This window comes from Alligator mississippiensis, chromosome 11 (genome assembly GCF_030867095.1).
Source record: "Alligator mississippiensis isolate rAllMis1 chromosome 11, rAllMis1, whole genome shotgun sequence".
NCBI classification, from domain to species: Eukaryota; Metazoa; Chordata; order Crocodylia; family Alligatoridae; genus Alligator; species Alligator mississippiensis.
Window position 1 is genome coordinate 40,176,136 of NC_081834.1, and position 26,329 is coordinate 40,202,464.

Consider the following 26,329-nt stretch of genomic DNA (forward strand, 5'->3'; position numbering starts at 1 on the left):
CAGACTCTTGGCACTTACCTTGCAGTTCGTTGTGTGTGGGCAGCCTGCTTTGCCTACTGAGAGCTTTGTTAAAGGTTTCATGCCCTGCTCAACAAATTGCAGGATTGGGGGCTTAGCATTTATTATGCGTTGAGGATATTTTTGTCAAGGTGTTTTATAAATGTAGCTTTATAAACACAAACTGGTACAGGCACTTTACAGGAGAGCACATGTGGAGATGACTCAGTATAAACTCAAATAATGCTTGACTTGTTATACCAGGCATATGCATGGCCATATAGGTTAAGGTTGCAAAGCAGTTTTCATTCAAAGCCTGTGTTTTCAGGTGCTCTTACATTTCATACATGTCTCTTGGGTTGAAACTTTCCATGCTTAGTTTCTGTCCCAGTAATTTGTCTTTGGGTTTTAAGAGAAATCCCATGATTCACTTCTGATTTCGGAAGATGAGGGATTTCTGTCACTCTGTTCAAAAACTAAACTTTAAATATTGTGATTAGTGTCATGAAGCCAAAAAACATGACTGTTGTTTGGTGTCAGCACAGGCCCCTTGGGCAATGTGTGATTTGGTAGTTCTAAAATCTATGAGCGAGCAAGCAGAATGTTATTAAGCCATTTCAAAATGCACTGCCATTCCTATGCAAGAGGAACAACTGCTTGTGTTTGAGCTGGGATACCTTGGAGAATATACCAACCCTGAACCTTTGCAATTGAATGCTTCTTAACCTGTATATCTTTAGTATTGCTAGAGAACAGCATAGGTTTGAGATTTCTGTACTAATGCAAGTAGAAAGTTTCTATTTTAAGCATGTATTACAAAGCCATAAGAATATCCAATTCTGTTTTTAAAAAAGTACTTTACATGAATATTAAGATACTAAAACGTAGCATTCAACAGTCAGGAATGCCAGAACTAAGGTAGCTGATGTAACTTAATTCTGCTCCTTCTATGTGTAAACTTCAGTTACAAGCTCACACTTTTTTTCCATCAGGACCCATGCCTCACTCGTGCACAAGATGAATAGTAACTAGCGAAAGGAGCAGCAGCTGTTCAGTATTTTGGTCCTCACTGTTCTGTGTTTGCCCTGAAAGCAGGTGGTGGTATGGTTGCTGAGGAAAGTCTAGCTGAGATGCATTTGGGCTTCAACCCAGTCACAGTGCAGTAATGCATGACAGGAGTGGCCAATCTGTGGCACAGGAGCCACAAATGGTATGGGCAGCTTCTGTGTATGGCACGCAGTAGCTCAAGGAGGGGACAAGGAGCACAGCAGCAGATAGAGCAGGAAGTGAAATTAGAGCAACAGTCATTCAGGGAGCAGAAACAAGCAGCACATCAGGTAGCATGTAGGTAAAGGGGAATAAGAATGGCACTGGCGGAGGATGTGGAGCTAATTTGTGGCTAGTCTGCCAAAAAGTTTGGCCCTCCCTGCTGTTGCTGAGGTCTAGAGTAAGCAACTAAAAAGTGCTGTGATGATGAGGCAGCCTTGATGTAACAGTGATTTCCACTTGTAATATACCTTGTAACTTGCCTTCAGCCTCAGCTATATGCATGGACTGCTACTGTAAGAAAGTGCAAGATGTAGTGTCCTTTTTGTTTTTAAAAAGTATTTTCTGAAGCTTAAACAATGTGGCATCTAAACAGTGTGTAGAAAAAATTGCATAATAGTTTAAAGCAGCTGTTGGTTATATACGTTTACAAATGAAGAAAGCAAAACTGTACAATTAACACATGTATCTCTAGTATATCTAACTGTTAGCACTATACCCTTAGTAGGGTAGTTGTTGGTAGCAAACTCTACTTTTGACTCTTTGGAATTTGCATTAAACTGCTCCAAGACTAGATTAAGAGACACTCATTAAGAAATCCTCTGTTTGCTGAGACCTTTATTTGAGATGAGAACCTTTCATTTGAAGTAAGTGTGATAGGGAAGTGTCTCTTCAGATGATATACTGGAAAAAGTGAAGGACACCAGATCAGTTGTTTGCGCCTGTATTTTTTTTTTTTTTTTTTTACTTCAGAGCAGAGGTACAGCTTCCATCTTTCACCTAAAAGAGGCAGCATATTCTTCAGTCTTGTACCCTGCTCAGTGGATCCCTTATCAACAACAGCACCAGTATTGGCAGCAGAAGAAATTCATGGAAAGGTTAAGCAAATGTCCACCTCTCACTGCAAACCTGCCACATCTTCAGTGTCTCGGGTGTGATGGGGATGTCTGAGAATCACAAATGAGTTGTAGGCCTGGTTTCTGCTTCCCTGTAGTATCCAGCATCCTTTTCTACCACTGAAATTGATTATTTTTCTTCCTTTGGTTCACACCTTGGAAAAGGTATTTTCACATAAGCACTTCCAGTCAACAGTATTTTAGATTCTGACCCTTGCCAAAATGCAACGCCTTCATTTCTGCTATACTGACTACTGTCTGAAACTAGAAGACTATATTATGGTCCAGCTAGTCCACTCTGCAGCATCCAGTGCTTTGGGAGTGGGGAAAGGAGAAATGATGCAAAAAACCTTGCCTCAGCAATAACCCTTCCCAAAGAATTTGCCTCCTATCATCCAAGAAGCAGAGATTGGCTTTCCCCTTGTGTTTTAAAGCTTTCCTTTGAAGTGTCATCTGCATAGTCCTACCTATGAAGTCAAGGCACCTGCATTGTGAGTTTCCTGGGGGCTTAGTTAAATTGTTTCCTGAGTCCATCCAGGATTCTGACTCTTTGCTCCTGAAGCAGTTGTGGGATAGTCTCCAAGTCATGTCCAGTCCTGATGTGAATCTCTCCCAAGCAGATAAACCTGCTGGACAGATGAGACACTATCTGAGCCTCTATCTTAAAAACCTCTGGGCATCACCACCTGCTCTCCTGCTGTAGCTTTTCCTTGGGCAAAATTTGTCCATCAAGGTTCAAGGCAAATCTTTGAAGAGCCTGGTATGATATTCATACATGTTAAACCCATAACATTATTAGCTAAAAAGACTGAGAAGGAGCTGGACTGTTGATGGGGAAAGTGGATTAAGGTCTTTTGAGTGCTGAGACATGATTGTCATCAGAACACTTGATAACTTTTTCTTGGATCCAGGTAATGGCAGCCTTCCTGCCCAGTGTGTGAGAGTGGTTTTAAGGCTATCATTTTTTTGAAGTCATGCAATATTGCCGAGCACTAAGGAGGGCCATTAATACCAAAGCAAGCCAAGGCCTCAAAAGCCAGTGCTGACACAAAGGTGAACTGTTGAGAAGTGTGGGATAGCTCTCTTTGTAAATTCTCTGCCATTGCTGGATCTCCAAATCTGCAGGTTTCCATTCACATATACTTCCATCCATGTCCTTAAAGAACGAGGAGAAAACAGAGTAGGTCATGAATCACTCCCACAAAGCAGCATAGAAAGCAAAAGTGACTACACTGCCTGGCTAGCACTCCCTTCCATTCTGGCTGGGTCTCTTGAATCTTTGCCACTGCTGGAGATTCAACTTCTTGTTGTCCCGTGCTTGTGCCATATTTTGCTAGGCAGTGTCTGAGGTATCCAGCCATCTCCACACAATGTACACCTCAGCCATAATGTCCAGTCACCCATGTGATTTGGGAATCTATATCTCATTAACTTTAATGATTTCTTCTCAGCACCTAAATAACTTGGAAAGTTTACCGTCCATTGTGGTAAACTATTTGAGCAGAGTTTATGGTGAATAACATACATGGTCTATTGATGTATTCTTTCTGGATTCTCTCTAGGTCTGCTTGATAACTGACCAGGACTGAATGTCAGTAACAGACTACCTTTCCCTTTGTTTTAGCTTGGCTATCTTTTACAGACTTCTTCCAGTTCCTTTGATTTGGGAGATGTTTCTGAAAGTATCCATCTGGCTCTCGGGATTTAAAGTCAGTAGTCTGACCTTTGAATGACTAGAATGTTAGCTGTTTTCTGAGATCCAAAATGTCCCATTGAAAGATAAAATCCTTTTAATAACAGAAACCTACTCTAGGCTTGAAAATTTCACAACTGAAAGAAGCTGACCTGAAATAGTTCTCCATTTTTTTAACTTGGTATATATCACAGTTGCAGCAGTTAAAACTGTTTTCATTAGATCATGTTTGGCCTCCATCTCTGCTTCTCACCCTCTGACATGCGGGTGAATGTCTTTACTATTTATTTAGTAACCAAACTTGAGGAAGGAATCCTCTGTCTTTTAGCAGGGTTGCTTCAAGCAGCTGCAGCAAAGGAGACCAAATTCTTTGTTTTCATCCTTTGTTTGTAGTGGGTTACTACAGTGAGAGAGATTTTAAGTCACCCTAGGTGCTTGAGCCTCTTCCATGGGTTTGGCATCTCATCCGTAAAAAGCCCACACCATCTGCTTAAACATTTGTCAGACTACTGTCTCTGGCTTTTTTCTGTGAAGATGGCATTCCTCAGTGACTGGTTCAGGCCAGAGGATTACTGAGATATATCTTCAAACCCTGTAGACATGTGGAGCTTAGCCAATCTGTATTTGGAGAAGAGTGATTAGTTTTAGTACCGACTAGCTATGTATATGGTTCATTGTTCCTCCTTGGCTGAATACATCGGTAATTAATATCACCTAATAATGGTTAGGCAGCAGTTAGATTTTTCTGTCCCCATTGAGGGCAGCTACTTTGAGCTTCTAGCATTTCTCTCACAAAGCACAACATTTCTCCCCTTGTATTGTGTACACTAATGTTCTTCTTTGTATCTCAGTAAATTAGATAATGAATGCCCCTTGCACATCACTTTTCCCTACAGCCTCTGTCTCTTCTGTTCTCCAGTGATATCCTTACTCAGCCCATATAACAGGCATGACCACTGATGAGTGGCTTCCTGGAGCTCCTTTTTTTTGTAGAATCTTTGTTACCCATTGTGACGTGTTGCGCCCTTCGTTCTGCGTGGCCTATCGGGATGTAGCCCCATCCCTTGACTCGCCTGCCACTACTTTGATTATCAAACAACTATGAGAGGGGTTTTTTCCAGTGGAGATCTTCCCAGGGGCTCTCCCGACGTACGGCAGTACTTACGGTTGTTTGACGCGATGTTCCACAGGGCTCCGCCTCCCCTACACCCCGTCCACTCGCCAGCTGGGTGGATGTCCGTCAGTAATGGTCGCCAGCCCTGTAGAATGGTGCAGGGCCTGCCTTCCTTGTTGTCGTAGCCTTTTCCCCTTCTCGGGTTTGTCTCAATTAAAAAAAAAATATTCCCCTGGGAGGAGAGGGCTGCAGAGCTGCCTCCTCTACCCCTACCTCCTCCAGGGGGTGCAAATGCCTCCTCCCTCTTGCTATATTCTAGGAACTCCCCTTCCTCCTCGGTCTCCACTTCCGCCAGGAGCTGGAGGGGTGCCCCTGCTTTGCCTCCAGCAGGGGACTTAAAGGTCTCCTGGGTGCTGCCTGCAGGAGCCGCGCAGGCTGTATCACTCCCTTCTTGCGCCGACCCGCACTCTCCTTCTCCAGCGCTGCCCCCGCCCTTGTTCTGGCAGGGCTTTTAAACTTTCCCGCGGTGGCCGGTATGGCCACTGGGATTGGTCCAGCTGTTTCCCGTGCCAGAAACAGCTGATTAAACAACTGGCGTAACGCCGGTTCATGCAGCTGCGGCCACAGGTCCTGCTCCAGCTGCCTTGCAGTAGGTGAATTACCCTTGCCGGGGGTCTGCTCCTGGGGTATGGGGCCCGTGGGGTCTACTCTCTCCCATTTGGGAGCCTGTGGTGGCACCTCGTCGCCACACCCATGTACATTTCCTAACTTCATCACACTCTTCACAATTCTAACAGTGAACATTTGTAACTGGTAGGTTTTCAGGCCACTGATAATCACTTTGCCCCTCCAGTCAGTTACTCAGCATTGCGCATGCAAGAGTTCATCCAGGTATTAGTGCTTCCTGCCCAATGGTTTATGGTTGAGCAAGAGGAGATCTTTCAGAAATAAACTCCACTCCTGCATTTGGAGATAGAGTGGTGGAGATATCCCATCTCACCTCTAGGGTTAAATGTCCCCGTTTTTAACGTAATACAAGAGTGATTTTGTAGCCATAATGGTCCCGAAATAATGTAAGAGGTAAGGATTTCTTAAGGTGATATCTTTCATTGGACCAACTCTGTAGTTGGGAATAAAGTTAGACAAGTTTTCAAATGAAAGATATTGTCATTAATAATGGGAGAAGCAAGGATTTCTTATATCTTGTATTCAAAAGCTTAATAAATATATCCCAACTATGTAGTTGGTCCAATAAAAGATATCAGCCTAAGAAATCCTTTCCTCTTCCATTATTAATGACATAACTATAAGAATGTGTATTTACATTCTGATTTGAACTTTGGTGACTGGCTTCAGCCATTGAATCCTCTTCTGCCCTGTTCAACTAAGAAGTTTTTGAGAGTCTTAAACTTCATCACTGTCACTCCAAGTCCTTCAGCTCAGTTTGGATGTCTTTTTAAGAGATGTTCTAATTCAGCCATAAGTTGTGGGCTCATTAAGTGTCCTTGTTGGGGAGGGGAGGGTGTTCTTTGGCCTGTGAATGATGGTCAGACTAGATCAGTGGTTCTCAACCTTGTTAGACTCGAGGCATCCCTCAGAAAATACCAACTCTTAGCTTTTACTCGTTTCTTGACTATGGAAAAATAATAGGGCAGTTCTGCTGCACAGACCTCTGAAAGACCACAAGACAGAATGTTTTTGACATTGCTGACTCGTATTTGAAATCTCTGGGTGTATCTAATATTGCACATCACCCTTAAAAGGATCTCATGGCACCTCTGATCATCTTAACATCTACAGAACCCTCTCCCTATGCAGGTCCTTATAGACTGAAAAAAAATGGTTTCTTTGGAGGCTGTTGGTTGATCTTTTTCAGTCTCTACTATCCCCTCTGCCTCCCATACTCCCTGCTAGCAGCCTCAACCTACCAGTCATGCTAAGCTTTCAACACACGCTTCTTCTGCTCCATCTTTGTCTACTTTTTTCCTGCTATTTCTCCTTTAGTTCTTCTCCATGACATTGGCTGAAAAGTAGAAGGGGATAAAAGCAAAAGCAAATGGTTAAATTGCTCCAAGATGTGATTTTTTTTTTTTTTTTTTTTAACTGTAACTCTTGTCCCTGTCATTTATCTTTTTCTGCCTGTTATCTCCTTACTTCATACGCTTTTCATATCAGCGCACTGTCTCATTTTGTAAAATGCCTAGTATAATTCATATGCCAGGCACTCTTTTTTTTTTTTCCCAGCGCATATTTCACAGTCATGGAATTGTCACAGAATCCATCGTTTACTGTCGAACCATGCTTCAGAATTTCACCTTTCTTTTACAAAAGATAAAAAGGTCATACCTTTGTTGTTCACACACATGCGCGCACGCACACACACACTGAACTGAACTGAACTGAACTGCCTGTAGGCTTGAGCTCTAGCCCTGCAAGATGCAAACTGCCTCATTTCTCTAAATGGGACAGGAGCTTTGAAACACGAAGGAGACTGGTTTTGTTCTCTTTGATTGTTCCATGGATGACCACTTTTAGCAGTAATGATATCATTACTGCTGATATCATTATGTGGCCAGCCCAAATCCCAGAAGCCCTGACCATCTTTTTTTTCTGCAAAAACCCCTAACTTCCATTGTGCAGATCTGACTGACTTTCCCCATTCAAAAATATATACACCTGCCGTCCATCTCCTTATGGCTAAAGCCAGCACTTAGATTTTCTACTGAATCACTCCAGTGGAATTTGGTGCGTTTTTATTTCTTTATGTTCGAACTTCTTTGGAGTTGGATGACAGACTCTGCGTGTCCAGAGTGATTGGTTAACGTGACTTGTATATCATATAGCATGTGAAATACAGGCCATGGTTTGTGGATAGGATGCATGTGTGACCCTCTCTCCTACTCTGTTGTCTCTGCCTTAGACTGTAAAAAATTGGGAGCCTGGGGCAATCTGTGTGTGTGTGTGTGTGTGTGTGGACAGTGGCTATCGCATTATAGTGGCACCAGAATACAAATGATAAATGTCAGAAAAATATGTTCTGCCATTATTTGAAAAAAAATGTGAATTTTAGTTCTTGCATTTTAGGAAAAAAAAAACCTTGGGTTAATAAGATGAAATTTAACAGGAAGGACAGTGAGCATCTTTCAGCACCCCACTGAAAATATGTGTGAGAGTTATTAAGTTTGAAAATCACCCTTCACCTGTGCTTGTTAGTTTAACGATCTCCAACATTCTGAAAAAATGAACTGCACCGCTGTGCATATAAGTGGCATTCTGGTGTGTAATGCTTTAGGGGAAGTGGAATTAATCATGCCTATCTAGACTGTCAGAGTAGTGAAAGGAAGGAATAAATATTAACTAAAACAATCTTTATAAGGAACAAGTATGTCATAATTTGGGTAACACAAATCTGTTACTGCCTTCCTGTCTCACATTTTTAGCAATGCTGCATATATCCTTAGCTAACAAACTTGATATCTAACAAGCTTATGGCAGAAGGTAGGACGGGGTGGCAACTTAGATGCTGACTAGCTCCAAGAGGCATAAGCTTACATAGGCAACAGTTTCCTTCCTCCGATGCAACAAAACAGGTTGCTGTCCACAAAATCTTGTGGCTCCTTTGAGCTAGTTAATGTCTAAAGTGCCATCCTACCCTACCTTCTGCCTGACTTCAGACTACCACTGCTACCTACCTCTCTCCTTCCAACAAGCTTATGTGGTGCCCATAGAGAAGAATGCTAGAAGGCTTTAAAAGGGCAACATACCAACAGGGAAACCTGCCTGAAACTGGCTCTGCAGTCTGAGATCTTCAGATGAGCTGGGTTGCACAGAATTGTGAGCACATCTTTTTTTGTAAATAGCTGAGAGAGGCACTTAAATACTATGCAGGGTGGCCAATATAAGAACCTGGATAGATGCATGGATAGTTAGAGAAAATGGGGATTGTTATCTTTTTCCCCACCCCCCTTCAAATGCTGTTACTCTTTCTTTTTTTTTTCTGTCTATTTAAGGTTTGATTCCCAAAAATGTAATCTTCTGCTGTTCCTAGGAGTGACCTGGGCAAAGATCACTGAGTTTCTCTGCAGGAAGGGTGACCTTAGTGCATACTTAGACCCTTTAAAATGCTGGGAGAGGAGGTCTGAGTGTGAACTCTCACTGAGTAGAGGATCTCTCCAAAGGTACATGGCTTCTGGAATTGTGGCAGCTCTTGTGATGGTGAATAGCTTCAGATGTAGCTTTGAGAAGTGCAGTGCAGGAAAGGAGTGAAGCTGTCTTGGAACTGATAGATGAATGGGCATGAATAGCAGATGAGGAACAGCCTGAGAATTGTTTTGTACTGAGTCAGCTCCAAATGCATTAACAAATTATGGAAATTCTGTGCACCATTTGGTGAAGTCAGTAGCTTTTTTTTCATAACTCTTCATGTTTTTGTGACAGTTTGTGGAAGTATCACAGGCTTTCCAAAGCAATATCCCTGTGTGGAGAAAACAAGCTCTTCCCACTCACTAACTTCAAGAAGGAAAATGCTCCCTTTGTGTAGGAAGAAACTTTTCTTGGCCTTTGAAACTTAAATTGAAACTATGTTTACAGGTTTTCTTGTCAGACAGAAGGTTGGATTCTAAGTCCTGTTATTGTTTCTGATGCCTATGAGTCTATTATCACTGAAAGATTAAAAGGAAAAATATTTTCTGCCTTTCCAGTACATATATTTTGTACAGCTAATAAGCAGTGTGTGTGGAATCAGGGCCATGGTCTTCCCTCTCGATCAACTAATTTCCCTTTTTATTTATGTGGGGTTCAGTTAGCAACAAGGGAGATTTTTTTTTTTTTAAACAATAGGACAATGCAACTGTAAAACTACAACTTGGCAAAGAGACTCAAGGACCTGAAATTAACTTAATTCATTTCTTTTAAAAATGTATGTCTCTTTGTTTTGGGCATTCATGTAACTCATTTATTGCTTATTATGTTTTCTCCAGGTCTGTATTGAGACTTGCTGTCTGTGTGGAAGTGTGTATAAAAAGCACCTTGACAGAAATCAGCAACTAAAACAGACAGCGATTGTCTCCCCACCCAGGGCAGTTAGTAGATAATTTTTGATAAAAATAGTCTTTTATTTTATTGAACAGTGTTACTGTGCTGTGCGTCTTAATTTGTACCCTGTTGCTGTATAATAGTTCTACACAGTGGAATCTTTCTAGCATGTGTAATAAATTACTTGGATGAAGAATGCCAACATGTTATCTTCTAAATAGGGACTGTGTAACACTTCTGTGAAAAATCAGAGATAAACTAATAAACCATTTACTGGTGGCATATATGTAACTGTTTGGTTTTATCAGCAGTTTATTTAATAAGTGAATCTGTCATAGAAATTCTATATATTCAGCACTATTGATTTTCTTCTCAAGCAAGTCCAATGGCATAACTTCCATAGCTTAAGAATATGGCCATTACCAACTTCAGGGCCCAAATTTCCTGAACTGAATTTGCAAGTGGCTAAACTCTTAACTAGACATTTGTATTTACTAAAATTAAATGCACAAATGTGAAAAAAATGATGCTTAGTGTTAATAGCTTTTAACTTTGAGCAGTTTTCTGAAATTGAGTTCCTTTGTAACAGAAATCATAATGTTGTTTATGGGCAGTACAGATCCACTCTGAAATTGGAATGAGTCATGAGCTGCCTAGGAACTCTGAACAATCATTGGAGACAGATGAGAGTAGTAGCTTTCAGCTGTAAGTGAAATTAAGTGGGCCAGGAGAGTTTATAGAAATAGCAATTTATGGGTATAGAGAACCAGTCGTCTGTCTTGTTCTCAGCCTCTCAGCAGTTGCTTCATGTTCTTGATCAGGCAGATGCCAGCATACAGTTTACCTGGTTAGTTTGAACTTTTTTCTTTATAGTGTGTGTGTTAGCCAAAAAAAGTAAATCTCAAAGTTCTTTACAAACTTAAAGTCACTCACTTTCTTAGCGTACCAGTACATAGGGTTATCAGCTTTACAGGTGTTTCAGTTCAGGCAAAAAAAAAAAGTAGGTAACCTGGTACGTGTCTCCATTCTGTGCTGGGACAAAGTATTGTCTTATAGACATCCATGATTCTTTTTCTGGGGTAAATGCTAAAAAAAAATTCCCTGGGCAAGAGGTAGTTACAGTTTATTCCAGAATATTGCAAACTATATCACTACAGTTGTCCTAGGATTGCATCACTGAATCGGGGCTAGAAAAGTGGCACTGTATTCAGCTGCTCACTAAACTTGTATTAGAAAGGTGATGTGTGTATGTGCCAATCTGGGATTTTTTGTTTCTGGACAAACACAGGGACAACTTATCCAGGGACAAGCATAGCATCTGTTCCTAACCTTTGTACATATACTAGCCCCAGGAGTCCTGACCCTCTCTCTTCTCCTAACTGCTAGACTCCTCACTTTCTGGAGCAAATTGGAGAACTTGCTCTCATGTCAGGTTGGAGGTTTTAATTGTTCTTTGGGGTCAGAACTGGTTGGGCCATCCCCAGGCAGTAGCATCCATTGCTGTTGGATTGCAAGGTCTTCAGCTGAGTTTAATGAGAAGGGAAGAGATACTGCAAGTAGGGAGCAAAGGGTCCCAGGCAGTGTCTGAAAAGTTTTGGGCTCTGCCTTGGTAGGTTATCCTAAGGCTCTTGGACCCAGTTCAATACCAGGAGACTTGGGAACTAAAAGTCTTCCATATAACAAGAGAGGAGCTGATGATCAAACCAGGCCCTTCACTGGCTGTCCTTAGCCTTCCTAATGCTGTTGTCAGCCTGGAGCTGCCAGGTGTAGAGGCAGTGAGTTCAGAAGTGTCCATATGCACAACACAAATGGACCATGGGAAAGCAAAAAAGAAATATATAGCAGAGGTTGGGTATCACTTGCCCAAGATGACCAAAGTGGTGCAAACTCCTACACCTTCTTGCTTATGTCTGCTTACATAGCTTCTTCCTTTGTATAATGTTTCTATTCAGACTCTTTACTGGGGCTTTCCTCCATAGTGGAGCTACTATGAAATAAGGTAATGCGGTGTACCGCACACTAGCTGTTCTGAACATGGACATGCTGACTGCTCCTGGGGCATCTTTGCTGTTTAGCTTAGTCCATCCAAACCCATTAAGCTAAACTGTATGAAGGTACTCTAGTGGGGTGTAGGCCCATCCACCCAGGGAACTAGAATGGAATAGTCATTCTGGACTTCTCCATGTAGACAAGCTCTGAAGCAGTTTCTTCCTTTGAATTTGCAAACAGTGGTTAGTGTGTACGCTTTGCTATGTGGTTGCTGAAGGTTAATGACATTTCTCCCACACCAAGCAGAGACATGGTAGGGCAAGAACAGCTCTTTGCCCACAGTGCCCACAGTGGTGTCTCTGAGCTTGGTGATGAAACAGTGAGCCTTTTGAGGGACATGTCTAGGTGCTTAGTGCCATCTTTGCTATCAGTGAAGTTTGCTTTTGATGCAGTCCTGGAATAAGGAAAGTGTAGGGAGTGAAGTGTAAGGTTGCTGCAAAACTTCGTCTCCTGAGGTGGGGCCCGAGCCCCCAGGATGCAGAGGCATTGTGACCATTCTGTCCTACAGTCCAAAGTGTGAGTTATGAAGTCTAGGCTTTGACATGATTCTAAAGTTCCTGTGGCTGCCCTTGGCTTCCAGAGAGCCTGTTCTCTTCCACAAGAGGTACAGCTTTTCTTCCTCCAGCTTGCTTGGCTCATAGATGTACGACAGCTAGGGGCTTTGTGGCCTCAGGAGGAATGTGCCTGAGTTATTTTGGAGTCTGCTGGACTGCTCTTCCCCTCATCTACCTTTCCATTTCCTTTCCTGGATATGATGACAAATATTGGGCACTCTGGCCATTCTGTGGTTAGAGTAGCAAGGAGTGAGTTTACAGGGTCTGCAAAACCAGTTGAATCATTAAATGCTAAATTTGACCTGCCTGGCTTATGTAACATGCAGCAGGAGCTCTGATGGGTTCCAAAAATATTTGGTTATAAAATCACTGTAGCGGTCGCATCAAAATCCATAAGGGCACATAATGTTAAGTTAAAACCACACTGTGAATTTCTGGATGTTCTTGCTTTGCATTTATACAGAATAATGTTAATGTAGTCAAAGGCTTGTTCCCCTGAACTCCTCTACTTTGGCCATGATAATATTGAAATCTTTCCAAAGCCTGAGGAGAACTAATAAATTGCACCCTAAATATACCCAGGCCTTTGAAAAATCTTCCCCCAAGCTATTCCAGAACCAAAAATTAAACCACTGTCTATACCCACATCACTCTAAGAAATTGGTCCAAACTGTGTTTTGAGAATAGGTCTTATTTAATAACCACTGTGAAGTAGCAATACCATTAACTTGTAATTTTCAAAATTGGTTGTATGAATGCATGCGCCAGGGAAGTCCAAAGCCATCTCATTAGACCTCTATTACCAATGAGGGAAACTATGCAGAAAAGTGAGGTGGCTTGGCTGGTGAGCCCTCTGCTGTAACATATTAGATCTGGGTCTTTGAGACTAGTGTTTAGTCCTGGTCTGACAAGTATTTGCTCTGACTTGGGGCAGATACCTTAGCATCCCATTCTTCATTAAAATGTGCTTAACAAGATTTCTTGTGCAACAGGAGCCTAAATAATTTTGTATGGTTACATAAAATAAATCTCTGCATAAACATTATTTATTATGGAGAGAGAGAGTAGTCTCTGTAATTGGGGTTACAGCTAGAGTTTAGTTGAAAGGCTTACTTTCAGTGCCTCTCTTCTAACCCAGTACTCTTTCCTGCCAGGGCAGGGGGTCAGACTTGATGATCTGCTCAAGTCCCTTCTGACCCGACCAACTACGAAACTATGAAACCCTTGCCCACTCATACAGATTACCCATGCTCAAAAAATGGAAGGTAACCTCTGGGAAGAACTTCATTTTCTGAAAAGGTTAAGATTACTTATTTGGCTCAAAATAAGAAATTTTCCAAGTTGAGAATGACCTTTGTCCCCCTTCTGTTTGAGAATATTTATGTCATCTGGAAGGTGGAGAAAACAAAACTCCTCTGATGAAGTCTTTGGTATGCAAAATGTATTAGGATGAGCCATTTACATGATATGCAAAGATATGTATAAAATCAGTGACTGAAAATTACTAATCTTAGAGCCATTCATATGGTGCCACAGTGCCTTTTTTTAACCTCCTGATGCACAATTGTGTTAAAGAATTTGGGCTGTTTCTTCAAAATATTTCCAGCCCATGTGGTCATGAAGACCAGGAAAACAAACCAAGTAGGAAGTGATTCTTTGTTGCCTTTCTGAATTTGTACAAAAAACAGAAATGAAAGCTGAGAAGCGTAAACTGTCCCCTTCATCCTGCTGTCTTCATTGGAATGGAGTGTTAGCACTGGAAGGTGTCAAAAATGATAATGTGGGCATAAAATAAATTGCCTCTAATGTAAAGTAAGTAACTGAAGTCAGCTTCACTGCTTATATTATTCCTTTACTTGCTTAATTCAGTTAAACCCAACACTTAAACACTTCAGATGCTGCTGCAGTACTTCCATTATTTCTGTCAGAGGCTGTGTGAACCCAGGATTTTGCCAGGAACAAGTGGCGCTCTTTTTTACTCAAGGCGCACCCCTTGATAGGCTTGAGGGACCCCTGGAAAATGCCTGCTCCTGGTTTTCACTCATTTTCTAGACTATAGAAAAATAATTGAACAATTCTTCTGTTGTAAAGAATCCAGAAAGGCCACAACAGATCTGAACACTTTTGGCACTATGGATTCCTGTTTGAACTCTCTGGGTTTATCTTGTGAATCGTGTTGGCATACCTAGTAGTGCTAACATTGCCTAGCACCCCACAACACCCTTGAAAGGATCTCAAGGTACCCCAGGGTGCTGTGACACTGTGCTTGAGAATCATTTCCCTAGACTTTAGGTGCAGATCCTATGGAGGGCCTTGGCTTGCTTCTAATTTTTGTGTGTATAAGACCAATAATTTGCAGCACAGAATGAATTGCCAAGCTCTTAACTGCGAAAGTTCCCCCCCTTCCTCTGTTAGATACATATTGGATAGTTTTTTCTTCTTCTTTTCCCCCTCCAAAAATTAGGACTATATTTAGGCTCCTAGACTTCAAGTCACATAATCACCACCACCCGCCCACCCCCAAATGCTCAGAACCTACAAATTCCACTTCAAATCCATAGATTCTCATTGCCTTTAAAAATTTACCTGCTTGTATTTAGACCCTGGCTTTAGGCACCCAGGTATGAAAACTTTGGTCCAGGTTTAGAAGATGACCAAAAGGTTAGGCAACGACATATTTCACCTTACAGTACAAATTCTAACAAGTCTTAACAGAGTATTATTTATGTAACTGTGCCTTGCTTATAGACAGAGTTAAGGCTGCACATATAGCTTTGACTTTGGTATAACCTGACCTTGAGTGCAAAACGAATGTTCTTGTTACAACTTTTTTTTTTTTGGTTCTCTTTCATCATCTGTTCTCTCTGAATCCCTAGGAGAGCACAGATCTTCTGGAGAAGGTACCTTCAGTATGGGGGAGTCCTCAATGGGCATAAAGCCAGCTTCTATGCGAAAGGGGAATGATGACTCTGTGTGGTACATGCTGACGATGCCCCATAGGGATATGGTTCTTTGGAGGTCTTAATTGGAAGCAGTTAGAACAACCCTGAGGCTGTTCTAACCTGGGTCAAGGCTGGATCTGAAATAGAAGCTGAATACAACAGAGACCCCGTCTCCTGGCATGTTACATGTTCAAAGTGCACGTGGCATTGAGGAGCAGATTTTTCAGAAGAGCTCTTTGAAAATCAAATATTTCGAAAGATGATGAGCTCTTTGAAAATGTGGCCCCATCTGCCATTTGTGTAATATATCATTCCATGTTGCATTAAATCAAAGCAGCTTATTAGTAGCTTGGGCATGTAAATTGCCATATATGCGCCTATTATAATTTGTAATGCTGATTGATATGGTAGCAGAAAAGGGCAATGTAATGTTAGGTTTCATATGAAAAGGCTTTGTCTCAGAGCAGGGAGGCAATAGATCCTCTTTATTCAGCTGTGTGTAAAAATAACAATACATTGGGGAGATTTTCTGTTACTTTAAGCAGTTAAGGGGCTGAACCGACTGACTTACTAGAAAAGATAAAAGGACATAATAGGTCTAAATCAGGTAAATCTCAGTTTAGGAGAGGGACAGATGTTTTATAAACGACAAGTTAAAGCTATGGACAAGCAGCTAGGAATAAAAGGGATAAAACCAGTATGCTAACCATAGGAAAGCAGCTTTCAGGTTCTGGAATTTAGGGGAATTTTAAATTTAGACCTAAGTGAAGCACCTGAAACTGTGTTGTATTATGGGAAGCAGGTCTTGCAGCCTGTTTTGGAAGTGACTAGATGACCTTTTGTGATTTAGGTATGACCTAATCTCTGCAATCCTATGGCTATTTATTTATTTGGCCCCTCCGCTTCAGTCTCTGTTGTTTAACATTTCCATTTTGGTTTGCAGCCGACTGCTGTTGATGGACACACTTGCCACTGGTATACTCCCCTCCCTGCTGTTTAGGGGTGATACAGAAGGGACAAAATCTTTCACTGTCTCAGCCAGCGTGGATTTGATTTAAATCAAATCAATTTAAATCATCATTTAAATCAAGGCTTCCTGGCGAGTGATTTAAATTTTGTTTTCTACAAGAAGTTCATTCTTGTTGTTTGATATAACCTTCATTAAAATATCCCAAACAGGGTCTCTCTTATAGCCTGGCAAGCCTGCTGCCATGATGGGTTTTCCCTCCTATCATACTATCCCCTCACTAGATCTTAAATCAGTGGAGCAGCTATACTTAGAAGCGTATCCCTCAAGACTTCTGGAATATCCTGCTCAAAATATTTCACTTTCGTTTCGACTACCACTCTTTCCTTGCATTAATCTCCAGACTCCTCCTCCTGGCCTGGATCTACTCCACCCCCAGTTTAACTTCTTGAAACTTTGCACTTTTAGAGAGAGGTAAGGGCTTGACTACATGTACACAAACTTGCAGAGAGATGATAGGGTTGATGGGTAGGTAATCAGATCTGTTATCTCTCATTTCCATATACTGCTGTTAACAAGGATGTTATCTCTGGAGAGACATCCACAGTTTGAGAACTGAAACTAAGCATCACAGTGATGCTTACTGGGATCTCCTAGACTGAGCACCAAGTTCCATTGGGTAGAGTGGTTTTCTTTACTAATCTATGGAGGACCCTCTGGGGACCCCATCAAATTGAGCCCCTAATATAGTCCATGACCTGTTGTGACCTATTTATAAAACTTTTCTAAAAAAAAGTTACATGAATATATTGTCTCAAACAGTGTATAATTAGAAGTTATAATCCCTATTACATGATGATTTCTGTGAGCTCTAACATATCTTAAATTAAAACCATCTTTATGTAGGGTTTTTTTTAAAGCATCTTAACAAAAAACATTTAAAAAGATTAAATAAAAAAATCTGATTTAAATTGAAAAAATCATTGATTTTTATCAACCCTGATCTCAGCCTAGCTTCTTTTGGGGAATGTTCATCAGTTCTGTTGGCTGCAGCCCAAAAGGAGTGGGCCCTCTTCCTGCCTTAGGTCATGTGGAGATACCTCCTCATCAAAATATGAACGGAAAAGACTTTCCCAAAGTTTAAAAAAAACACAACCAGCCACTCTTCCATGAATTCCTTCCGCAACCCCCGCTTTGGGAGTCTGGGACAATGTCTTTTCAGCCACAGAACAACAGAAATGCTCATGTCATTAGCATTCAATCTTCCTAGAACCTAAGACCATGGGATTCCTTGTTTTGTAACTCAACTTCATGTTCTTCTCTTCCTTTCTAGGTCTATTTAGTTTTAAAAAATGGTCCATGAGGCAAGCGTCTCAACCCATAGTTCAGCAGCATTACAAGTAGAATAATTAGCAGCACAGTTAGAGGGAACAACCCATTTCTATTCCAAGTTCTGCATCTTAATGTTGTGCACATATGCCGATCCCTACACCAAGCTTTTGGATGAGGCCTTTCCAAGCCTAGCTGAACTCATTTTCTGCTTCGGTAGAAAACACTTGCATCTGTGTGAGGTTGGGGTCTTCCTCCAGGCATGGTTCCGGTAAAAAATTGTGGCGAAAGGCCTTTGTTCAGTATCTTCCATCATTAAGTATTAGCGTAGATGTGGGCTGGCTGGTAGCCCAGCTAAGCCAGAATTTATAGATTTTATAGACACAAGGGCTGGAAGGGACCTCGGAAGATCATCGAGTCCAGAAGATCATGTAAACTTAATTTCTTTAGACACATTGAGATTAATCCTCACTACCTGCCTGGTTTCTGCCCTAGAAAATGCCGAAAAAGTTTTCACCATCTGCCTGTCTGTATACTGCTCTATGGATATTAACGACGGGAAAGTCCGTCTTCACTCCTGGGAGGAAGGCTGAGGTGAGCACACCAAACAAGATTTGATCTTCAGCAATAAACTTGGCTGGAGAAGAGCATTGCATCTCATTGCTGCAGTGGGTGTGATCATTATCATTTATAAACTGCTGCTTAGTCCATCTTTCAGGCTTAGGGCAAACCCTACCTTTTTAACCAGCCACGGTATGATAAGCATGAAGTTATGTTCCAAACTGGATAATGACCTGAAGCGAAAAGCAGATGCCTTTGGCAAGGACAGTATTGTATCCATTTTCTCCTCCTTCTCATCCAGCAGTTCTTGAGAGAACATGAATAATGACTATGTTGAGCAACACAGACATACTGTTAGGTTATTAGCACTGTCTGAGGTTGCTGCCAAATAAGAGACATGGATTCTCTCTCTCTAGCAGCAGAGCTTCCTGGTTGGTAGGAAGGGAAGCTCACAATTTCCTGAAAAAGGTCTTGAAAGTATTGGTAGTGACAAAGAAGCTTCTTGTATAAAATATGCATGTTAGAGTGAAATTGAATTTCTATGTAACTTAAAAACAGAGTGGTACATAAAACTAATCTGAGCTCTGGAATCGTAGAATACATTATATTGCTAAAGTCTTGAAGCAAGGTCTTTGAAAGCTTGTCTGAGTCTGTCCAAACCATGCAGGTAGTCCAATAAAAGATATCGCCTACAAAAATTCTTGCCTCTCCAATTTATTTTCTGGACCATCACAATGACAACATCGCTTCAATAGAACTATAATTCTTGATTTTTATTTTTTTTTCCTCCTCCGTTAATCATTAATTAAGGGGCATGCAGTGGATAATTGACCACATGTCTGTGAAAAGACCCAGTCTCCATTTACTTCTCAGTTAAGAAAATGAGAGGTCTTAAACTTTTTCCAACTTTTAAAAGAACCTATAAGGCCTTGTTTAAGATTCCAGATTAATACACCTATTCCCTTTGAGTCCTTAGGAGACTGCCTATTTCTCTGTCGTCTTTAGTGGCATCATTTTAGCTAAGAGAGTGAACAAGATGAGTGTTTATAGTTGACCTCAGTATATTAATGGGGCCCCAAGAAGAAAAGATGAGTTTAAAACCACATCCACAGTTCTTGCTTGAAGTGATAATCAGCCTTCCCTTAAAACTAGCAGGGTTGTATGTTTTCCCAGCAGAATGATGAGGGGCACACTTAGACGTTTAAAGATCCCTTTATTATTATTATTATTATTAGAATATAATTTAAAGCTATCCTTAAGTCCCCACATCTGTCTATATTTCACAGAGATAAAACCTTCTGTGCATATGGCCATATTAAAGTACTGAAGGATGGGGGAGGTACTTGTTGAAATCATTGGAAGTTATTTTCCTAGGTGCTTTGGAAAATCCCATTAAAACCTGCGCCAAAAGCCTTCCAAAAGGATAAAGATCTTGTGTCTGCACCTTCTGGGAACCTGATCTAGTTCAACCAGAAAATCACATTTTGTTTCTGTTGCCTTTCAGAAGCATGTAGCCATGTGACTTCTTACCAGCAATATGGGGTCATTCCTGCCCCCAGCCCCTCGCTCCTTAGGCCTATAGACTGGCAGGCTGCTAGCTTCACCTTCTCCCAGAGACTGCAGAGGCAGGTTGGCCATACAGTTCACTCTGCTGCTTCCTACCTTCTCTCCCTTTCCTCTGGTATATGTTCTGCTTTTAGTCACAAGCTGCTGTTAGGCAGGAGGGCAATGCTGTCTGGCAGTGACAACAGCAGCTGTATTTTAAATGTCTTTTTGCCAAGTTTTTACTTTCTGGGCTGATTGGAATGGATGCCCACAGATAAAGAGACCTCTGCAGTAACAGCTTAGTGCAGAGTGTGAGCAAGGTACTTTCCTTCTGGTTGCACTTGGGAGGTTCCCTAATTTTAGTGCTGTGGACTTTGCTCAGGCAGGTAACTTGCCAGATATTACAGAGGACCATAAATCATCATGTAGGTCTTCGGCTAGAGGACTAGAGGGCTCCAGTGTTCCTGAGCCTAGTTTGAGAGTTCTCTAAATAGTACACTAATCTTACTGCCATTTTGGTTTAGACCCATAAACTGTGCTGACAGTCCCAGGGAAGGGTGAACCCCCTGCCCAAGAGTTCCCAGAAGATTGCTGAAAGAAGGGGAGGAGAGACCAGGAGAGCAGAAGAGTGTGGCCTGCTCATAAGGCCTGCAAATGGAGAGGAATTCAACCACTTCCTTTTAAGCTAAGCCCCAGGATTTAAGCTAATGGGAAAGGATACCTTTTCCTTTCCAAGCCAACCAGTGTTTCAAATCAGGCTCGCATCAGTTTCCTCTTCTGCGTATTTGTCCAATAAAAGCCACAAAGATCAGATCTAAGTGTTATCTGTGTTACAAAAGCAAGAGCTGTCTGATAAGAATTTAGATACAGGACTTGTAGGAGTTTGGCAGCTCAGTCGCATGCATTTCATGTGTGCACTTAAAGAATATCTAACAGTTGCTTCTGTCTTTGGGTTAGTCTCACAGTTGTGCCATTGCCTTCAAACTGTATTTGTAGAAAACGTTAGCAAGGGGCATTATTCCCTGGGTTATCCTCACAGGGCTGCAGCACTGAGAACAGTGAATTTCTCATCTCACTGCGTACATGTTCACAGTCAGCATGGCAAGAGTGCGTGGCCATGTTCACAGACAATCTGGGAACCAAAGTGCTGCTTGCAGCTCATCATGTGTTATGGCTGACACTGAGCAGGCAGGCTTCAGACTGCTCTGCAGTCACTGCTGTTCCTTGTGGTCACCTGTACTTGGGGAGAGACCAGAGCTTCACTGCTCAGTTAAAGTGAATCCTGCCATGGTACCAGTCTCTGAACTGGTGCCAGCAGTTTTCTGTGGCAGGGGTGTCAAACTCACTTTGCCCGCAGGTTAGATCTAGACCCCAGGTCTCCCTCATGAGCCAGATCTGGATGTGGCAGTAGCAGCCACAGGGGTTAGTGCAGCCACTGCTGCTCCCCCTCCAACTGCCAACACCTGTCACCAACAGGGTTCTTTGCCCTGATTTTGGTGGCAAGTCGTGTCCCCAAATTCCTGGCCCCTCCGAGTCCCTTGGGTCACACAATGTGGCTCCAAGGGCCAGAACCTGCTCACAGGCCATAAGTTTGACATCTTTGTTCTATGGTACACTTGATAAGGAGCAGCCCCCTTTTCCCCACTCTCCTCTCCAATCTGTAGCACACTTTTATACAGCCTGAAATACAGATCTGTCAAGGGTGCAGTATCCATTTGAATCAGCTCCTGCCTCTCAGTGCTGGCAGGAGTGACTAATATAATAACTGAAAGGAGAGGAAAAATGCCTGCGAGGCTGTGCCCTTTCATCTGTGTCTGTGTCCTTTCAAGGCCTGCTATTATAATCAAGGTGACTGCTATGATGCTGACTAGGGACAGTGCCTGCCTGATGTTGTTTGTGTGGGTCTCATGCAAGAGCAAGGCATGGAATACTCTTTAAGATACAGAAGCATGTAACTGAGCCCCCACGTGCTGGCAGAGGGACTCGGGGTAAGGAGCTGCACCAAGGAGCCTGTTAACTTGGGGGCCTGAAATTGGCTGGATTGTTCCAGGCAGTCTCTGCTTCCTCAGCTTGTTACAGGCAGGCATAAGAGCAGCAGCAGGTGAGAACTGAAAGGTAGATTTGGAAGCTGGGGGTTTTCCCTGGGGAAAAGGGCAGATCCCTTTAGAGAATCATAAAGAAATAGGGTCCCTGGGAGGTCATTTGATCCAGCAGCTTGCTCTACAGCAGAAATATCCCTGCCTGAACCATCCCAACAAAGAGCCGTCAAACTCGTACTTAAGAATGCCCAGAAAGGGAGATTCCACACACTCCCTGTTGCCGTGTGTATTCACCCCCATATTTAGAGCATTCTTCCTAATATCCAACCAAAATCTACAGCAATTTCAACTCATTTCTTCTTATCCTGTTCCCTGTGAACACAGAAAACAATTGATCACCAACCATCCTTGATAAACAGCCCTTCTTTTATTTGAAGACCTACTATCAAATCTCCCTCACTTGTCTCCATACTAAGTGGTCTCGGTTCTTGCAACGTTTCCTCGTCTACCATCATTTCCAGACCTCTGATCATTTTTTGCTGCTTCCCTCTGGATTCTTTCCAGTTTGTCCACTTCCTTCTTGAAGGGCAGTGCCCACCACTGAGCATAGTGCTCCAGTCCAGATGAGACTGCACCAGTGTTGAATAGAATGGAAGACTCACTTCCCATGATTTGCACATGACACTTTGCACTTGTCCTTATTAAATTTAACCCAATAGATTGGAAAAATCATCTTCTTAATAAATCAGAGTTGTATTGATCTTAATCCTATCTTCTGTAGCATCAACTAACTCCACCCAGTCTGGGGCTATCTGTAAATTTAAAAAGTGTATGTTCAATTTACCCCTGAGTGATTAAAATATTGGAACAGTACCACAGCCAGGATAGACTCCCAGGGAACGTCATATGGTACCTCCTCCCTGTTTGACTTTGAGCCATTGATCCCTTTTTGAACACAGTGATCCAATTATTCACCTGCCTTATAAGTTTCAGCTAGCCTGTGTTTTCCTTAGTTTACTGTCAAGAATTAAACTGTCTCCCATTGCAAAAACCTTGCTAAATCTGCAGTGTTTCACATCCACTGCTCTCCCTGCATCCATAAACCCTTTCACTTTATCATAGAAGGCAGCAAGCTTGGTTAAACATGACTTCCTCCTGACAATTCCATGTTTGGCCATTCCTTAACGCTTGTCTTTCTTTAGGTGCTTAGAAACAGATCTTGGTATCTTTCTAGGTATTAAACATGAACTGTCCTTGCTGCCACTAAAGAGTGGAAAGGACATAATCCCCAACCACCAATAGGCTGGGCAGAGGAGAGACGAAGAGAACAGTGCTGTAGACAGCTACCTCTAAAAGCACCTGGAGATGATGGTGCAGCAGCCTCCCATGGGTCCTCATTCACCTTTGTAAGCCTTTCTCTTCCTACTCTACATACCCAGCAGATTCCCTTCTAGCACCTCATAGCCTCACCAGCCTCCTGTCTGCACTAATAGAGAAGAACTGAAGAAACCAGCAGCTGCTCCCTTCATAAATATTCCTAACTTCTTGGTGCCCAGCTGTTGCTAGAGGTGGTCTTAGAGCTACATCTCCATCTGTCAAGTGAAACAAAAGCTGAGGTTCAAAGCCATTGCAATACTCTTTGAGGGGAAAAACTAACAGCCTGAGGTAGTGCACCTTTGCACCTGTGTTTTTAAAATGGATATTTAGTCTGAGCTGATTTGGAGGGGACATGCAAACCACTAAGGGACAAACCACCAACCATACACTGAACGTTTTGTGCCCAAATGACAGTCTGGGAAGGGCCTTTTGGCCCTTATTATTTTCATTGCTGTGTGAGGAAACCATTTGACATCACTTCCTTTTGTGGTTTACACTAATATGCACTGATTTCCTTAATTATGAAATACTATTTTAATGCAGATGGTAAAGGAAAAGTGCACATCTTACCCCTCATCTTGGGTGTATGGCCTGGTCCTACCTGTTGTAATCAATGTGGGTTTTACTACTGGCTTCGGGAGAGGAGGCTTGAAGGCACACCACTTGTATCTTCAAAGCGATCCTTCCTTTCTCCACAATATTTTTATGTAAAATCAGAAGATGAAAGGCCCAATTCCCAATAGCAGCTAGTTATACCAGCCTTGTGTGCTCAGATCCCCATTTTGTAGTGCACATGGCTTGATACACATGTTGCCATGTGCCTAAGGAAAGGAGTGACTTAGTCCTGCTGACTGGATGCATTTGAAGGAAGATGGTGTTTAAACATAAAAGCATCTACTGGATTGCCAAAAGTCAAATAGTAAACCCTGGTGCTTAATTGTTGCTGTCAATTTGTTTTTGGCTCAGATGGGATAAGGTTACATTTCTCCTCTGTACAGTCTGTGTGTTTCCATTGACAGCACTTGCATTAGTAAAGTTGCTTAAGTGCTTTTGAGCTTGGGCTAAGAAGAAAAATTGCAAGGCTGTTTGGCTGGCTTTGGGCTGATAACTGCTGGTAGATAATAAGTCTACAATAATAGATTTTTCTTAAAGAGCAACTGACATGTCTGAGACCAGTGAATGCATTTGCTGGGTTTGTTCTCCCTGTTTGTCAGAGTGTTTACCAATGCAAATGGGCCATTTACATTTTGTTCCTTGGAAGCCATCAGAGTGTTTTTTCTAGTGCAGCAAGCTGTTGGCAATAGTGGCTTTCAGGGAACAGCAGTGGTCCCACGTAGGATAAACTTTTTTGATAAGTAATGCAACAGTGGAATAAAGTTTCTACAGTTCCCTGTCCGATTGGCAACACAAACGGGATTCATTCCAAATGACATCAAAGGAGGCTACTGTATATTGTGTAGCCATTGATCTTGCAACACCTCTCAATACCCTAACAAGACAGGGAGACAACAGCCCAAATGCAACACTGTATTTATAATGAACAGTCAGTGGTGCTTCACTGCAGCCATGCAATGAATGTAAGCCCGCAAGCTGCCAGAAAGCACCATAGAACAATCAGAAAACTCCCAGGAGTTGAGAGGTCTTTAACAAAGTGCCTTGAACAGGAGGGGTTTCAGCATGACCCTGTGACTGGACTGCAGAGGCATGGACTTGAGGACATTGGCTTATATCCCAATCATGACATGTTAGATGCTCTTTAAATTCTTCCTGAGTTGCCATTTCCAATGCTGGTGTTCCTGTGCAATCACACAAAACCAATCTCACTTAAAGAACAAAGCCATTTGTGCGATTTTCTCGGTGAAACCAATTCTGCTGAATATGATTCAGTGCCACTGCTGCAGTTGGATTTGGTTTTATGCTACCTGACATCAATTCAGTTACAGCTCATACGTTGCCTACCTACATTGGATGCTGGATTAATTTGCAACATCTAATGGAATCTTACCTACTGCACGAAGTCCCAAGGAACACTAGCAGCATGGGCGCAACATGATCATGATGTGAGATTGGAACACTAAAGTTAACATGTTTATTTGTCCATCCAGGGAGAAATAAAACCAGTTCTGCAGTGAGTGGAGTCCAGACGTTGGCAGAACGGAGCAGCCGGGAAGGATCTGCTCAAAGGATGCCTCGACAACCAAGCACTAGCCGGCTACAGAAGACTGGGACTTCTGGAAAGAGCAGTGGTGGCAGCAGCACGTAGACAAACATTGGGGCACTGTAATGGCCTTTGCAATGTTGTTCCACAAAAGCAAGCCAGCAGCTTGTCACGACATGTAAATAATGACCCATGCCCACAAACCTGCACCAATATTTTGTATTTATGAATTTTAGAACATATTAGTGTTACAGATCTTACAGATGACCTCTGGAAAGAGTTGGTTCCCTTTTCCCCTTCTTTCCTTTGGATATGTTCATTAATAAAATCCATGAAATTTTGGAGACCTGATTTGATTGAGATTCTGTTGAAAGTGTTTTCTGTCCTGCTCTGAACTAAAGAAGATACCATGGGAAATGTTATATCATGTCTCATACTTATACACATGGTTTGAACAGCACAGATGGGCATTTCTTACTTACAGTTGCCATGTCTCCTGCCCCACAACACCCTTTGATTCCATGGCTCACCTCATCTCATTCCCATAGATAACCTCCTCTCAACCCCATACACAATCCCACAAACCTACCTGCCCCATGTACTGCTTGCCAGATAGCCTGCAGACACCTAGCTCTGCCCATTTTAATGATGGACTAGAAGCAGCTTATCTCTCTGCAGGACAAGTTTGTCCATTCTCAGGGCCTTGTTAAGCTTTCCATTCAGAGGGTGCAGAGTAGTACAGCATCTTAGCACAATGTTGTCTGGGGCTATGGGTCCAATCACAGGGGTGGTGGTAGTCAACTGAAGC

At 42.2% G+C, this 26,329-nt stretch overlaps 1 protein-coding gene and 1 long non-coding RNA gene across 2 annotated transcripts in view; one reads left to right on the forward strand and one right to left on the reverse strand.

Moving 5' to 3' along the window:
• Positions 1-25,865, forward strand: part of LOC102567874 (mitotic-spindle organizing protein 2B) — a 31,895-nt gene extending 6,030 nt beyond the window's left edge. The window contains exon 4 of the mRNA XM_019477752.2: positions 25,469-25,865. Within this exon, the coding sequence (XP_019333297.1) occupies positions 25,469-25,626 (158 nt within the window). The 3' untranslated portion in view covers positions 25,627-25,865. The remainder of the gene's footprint in view (positions 1-25,468) is intronic.
• Positions 1,865-11,888, reverse strand: LOC132244012 (uncharacterized). The gene is made up of 2 exons (XR_009455640.1): positions 5,018-11,888; positions 1,865-4,470 (listed from the first exon to the last, which is right to left on the reverse strand). It is a non-coding gene; the product is annotated as an uncharacterized LOC132244012 (long non-coding RNA).
• Positions 25,866-26,329: the final 464 nt, after the last annotated feature.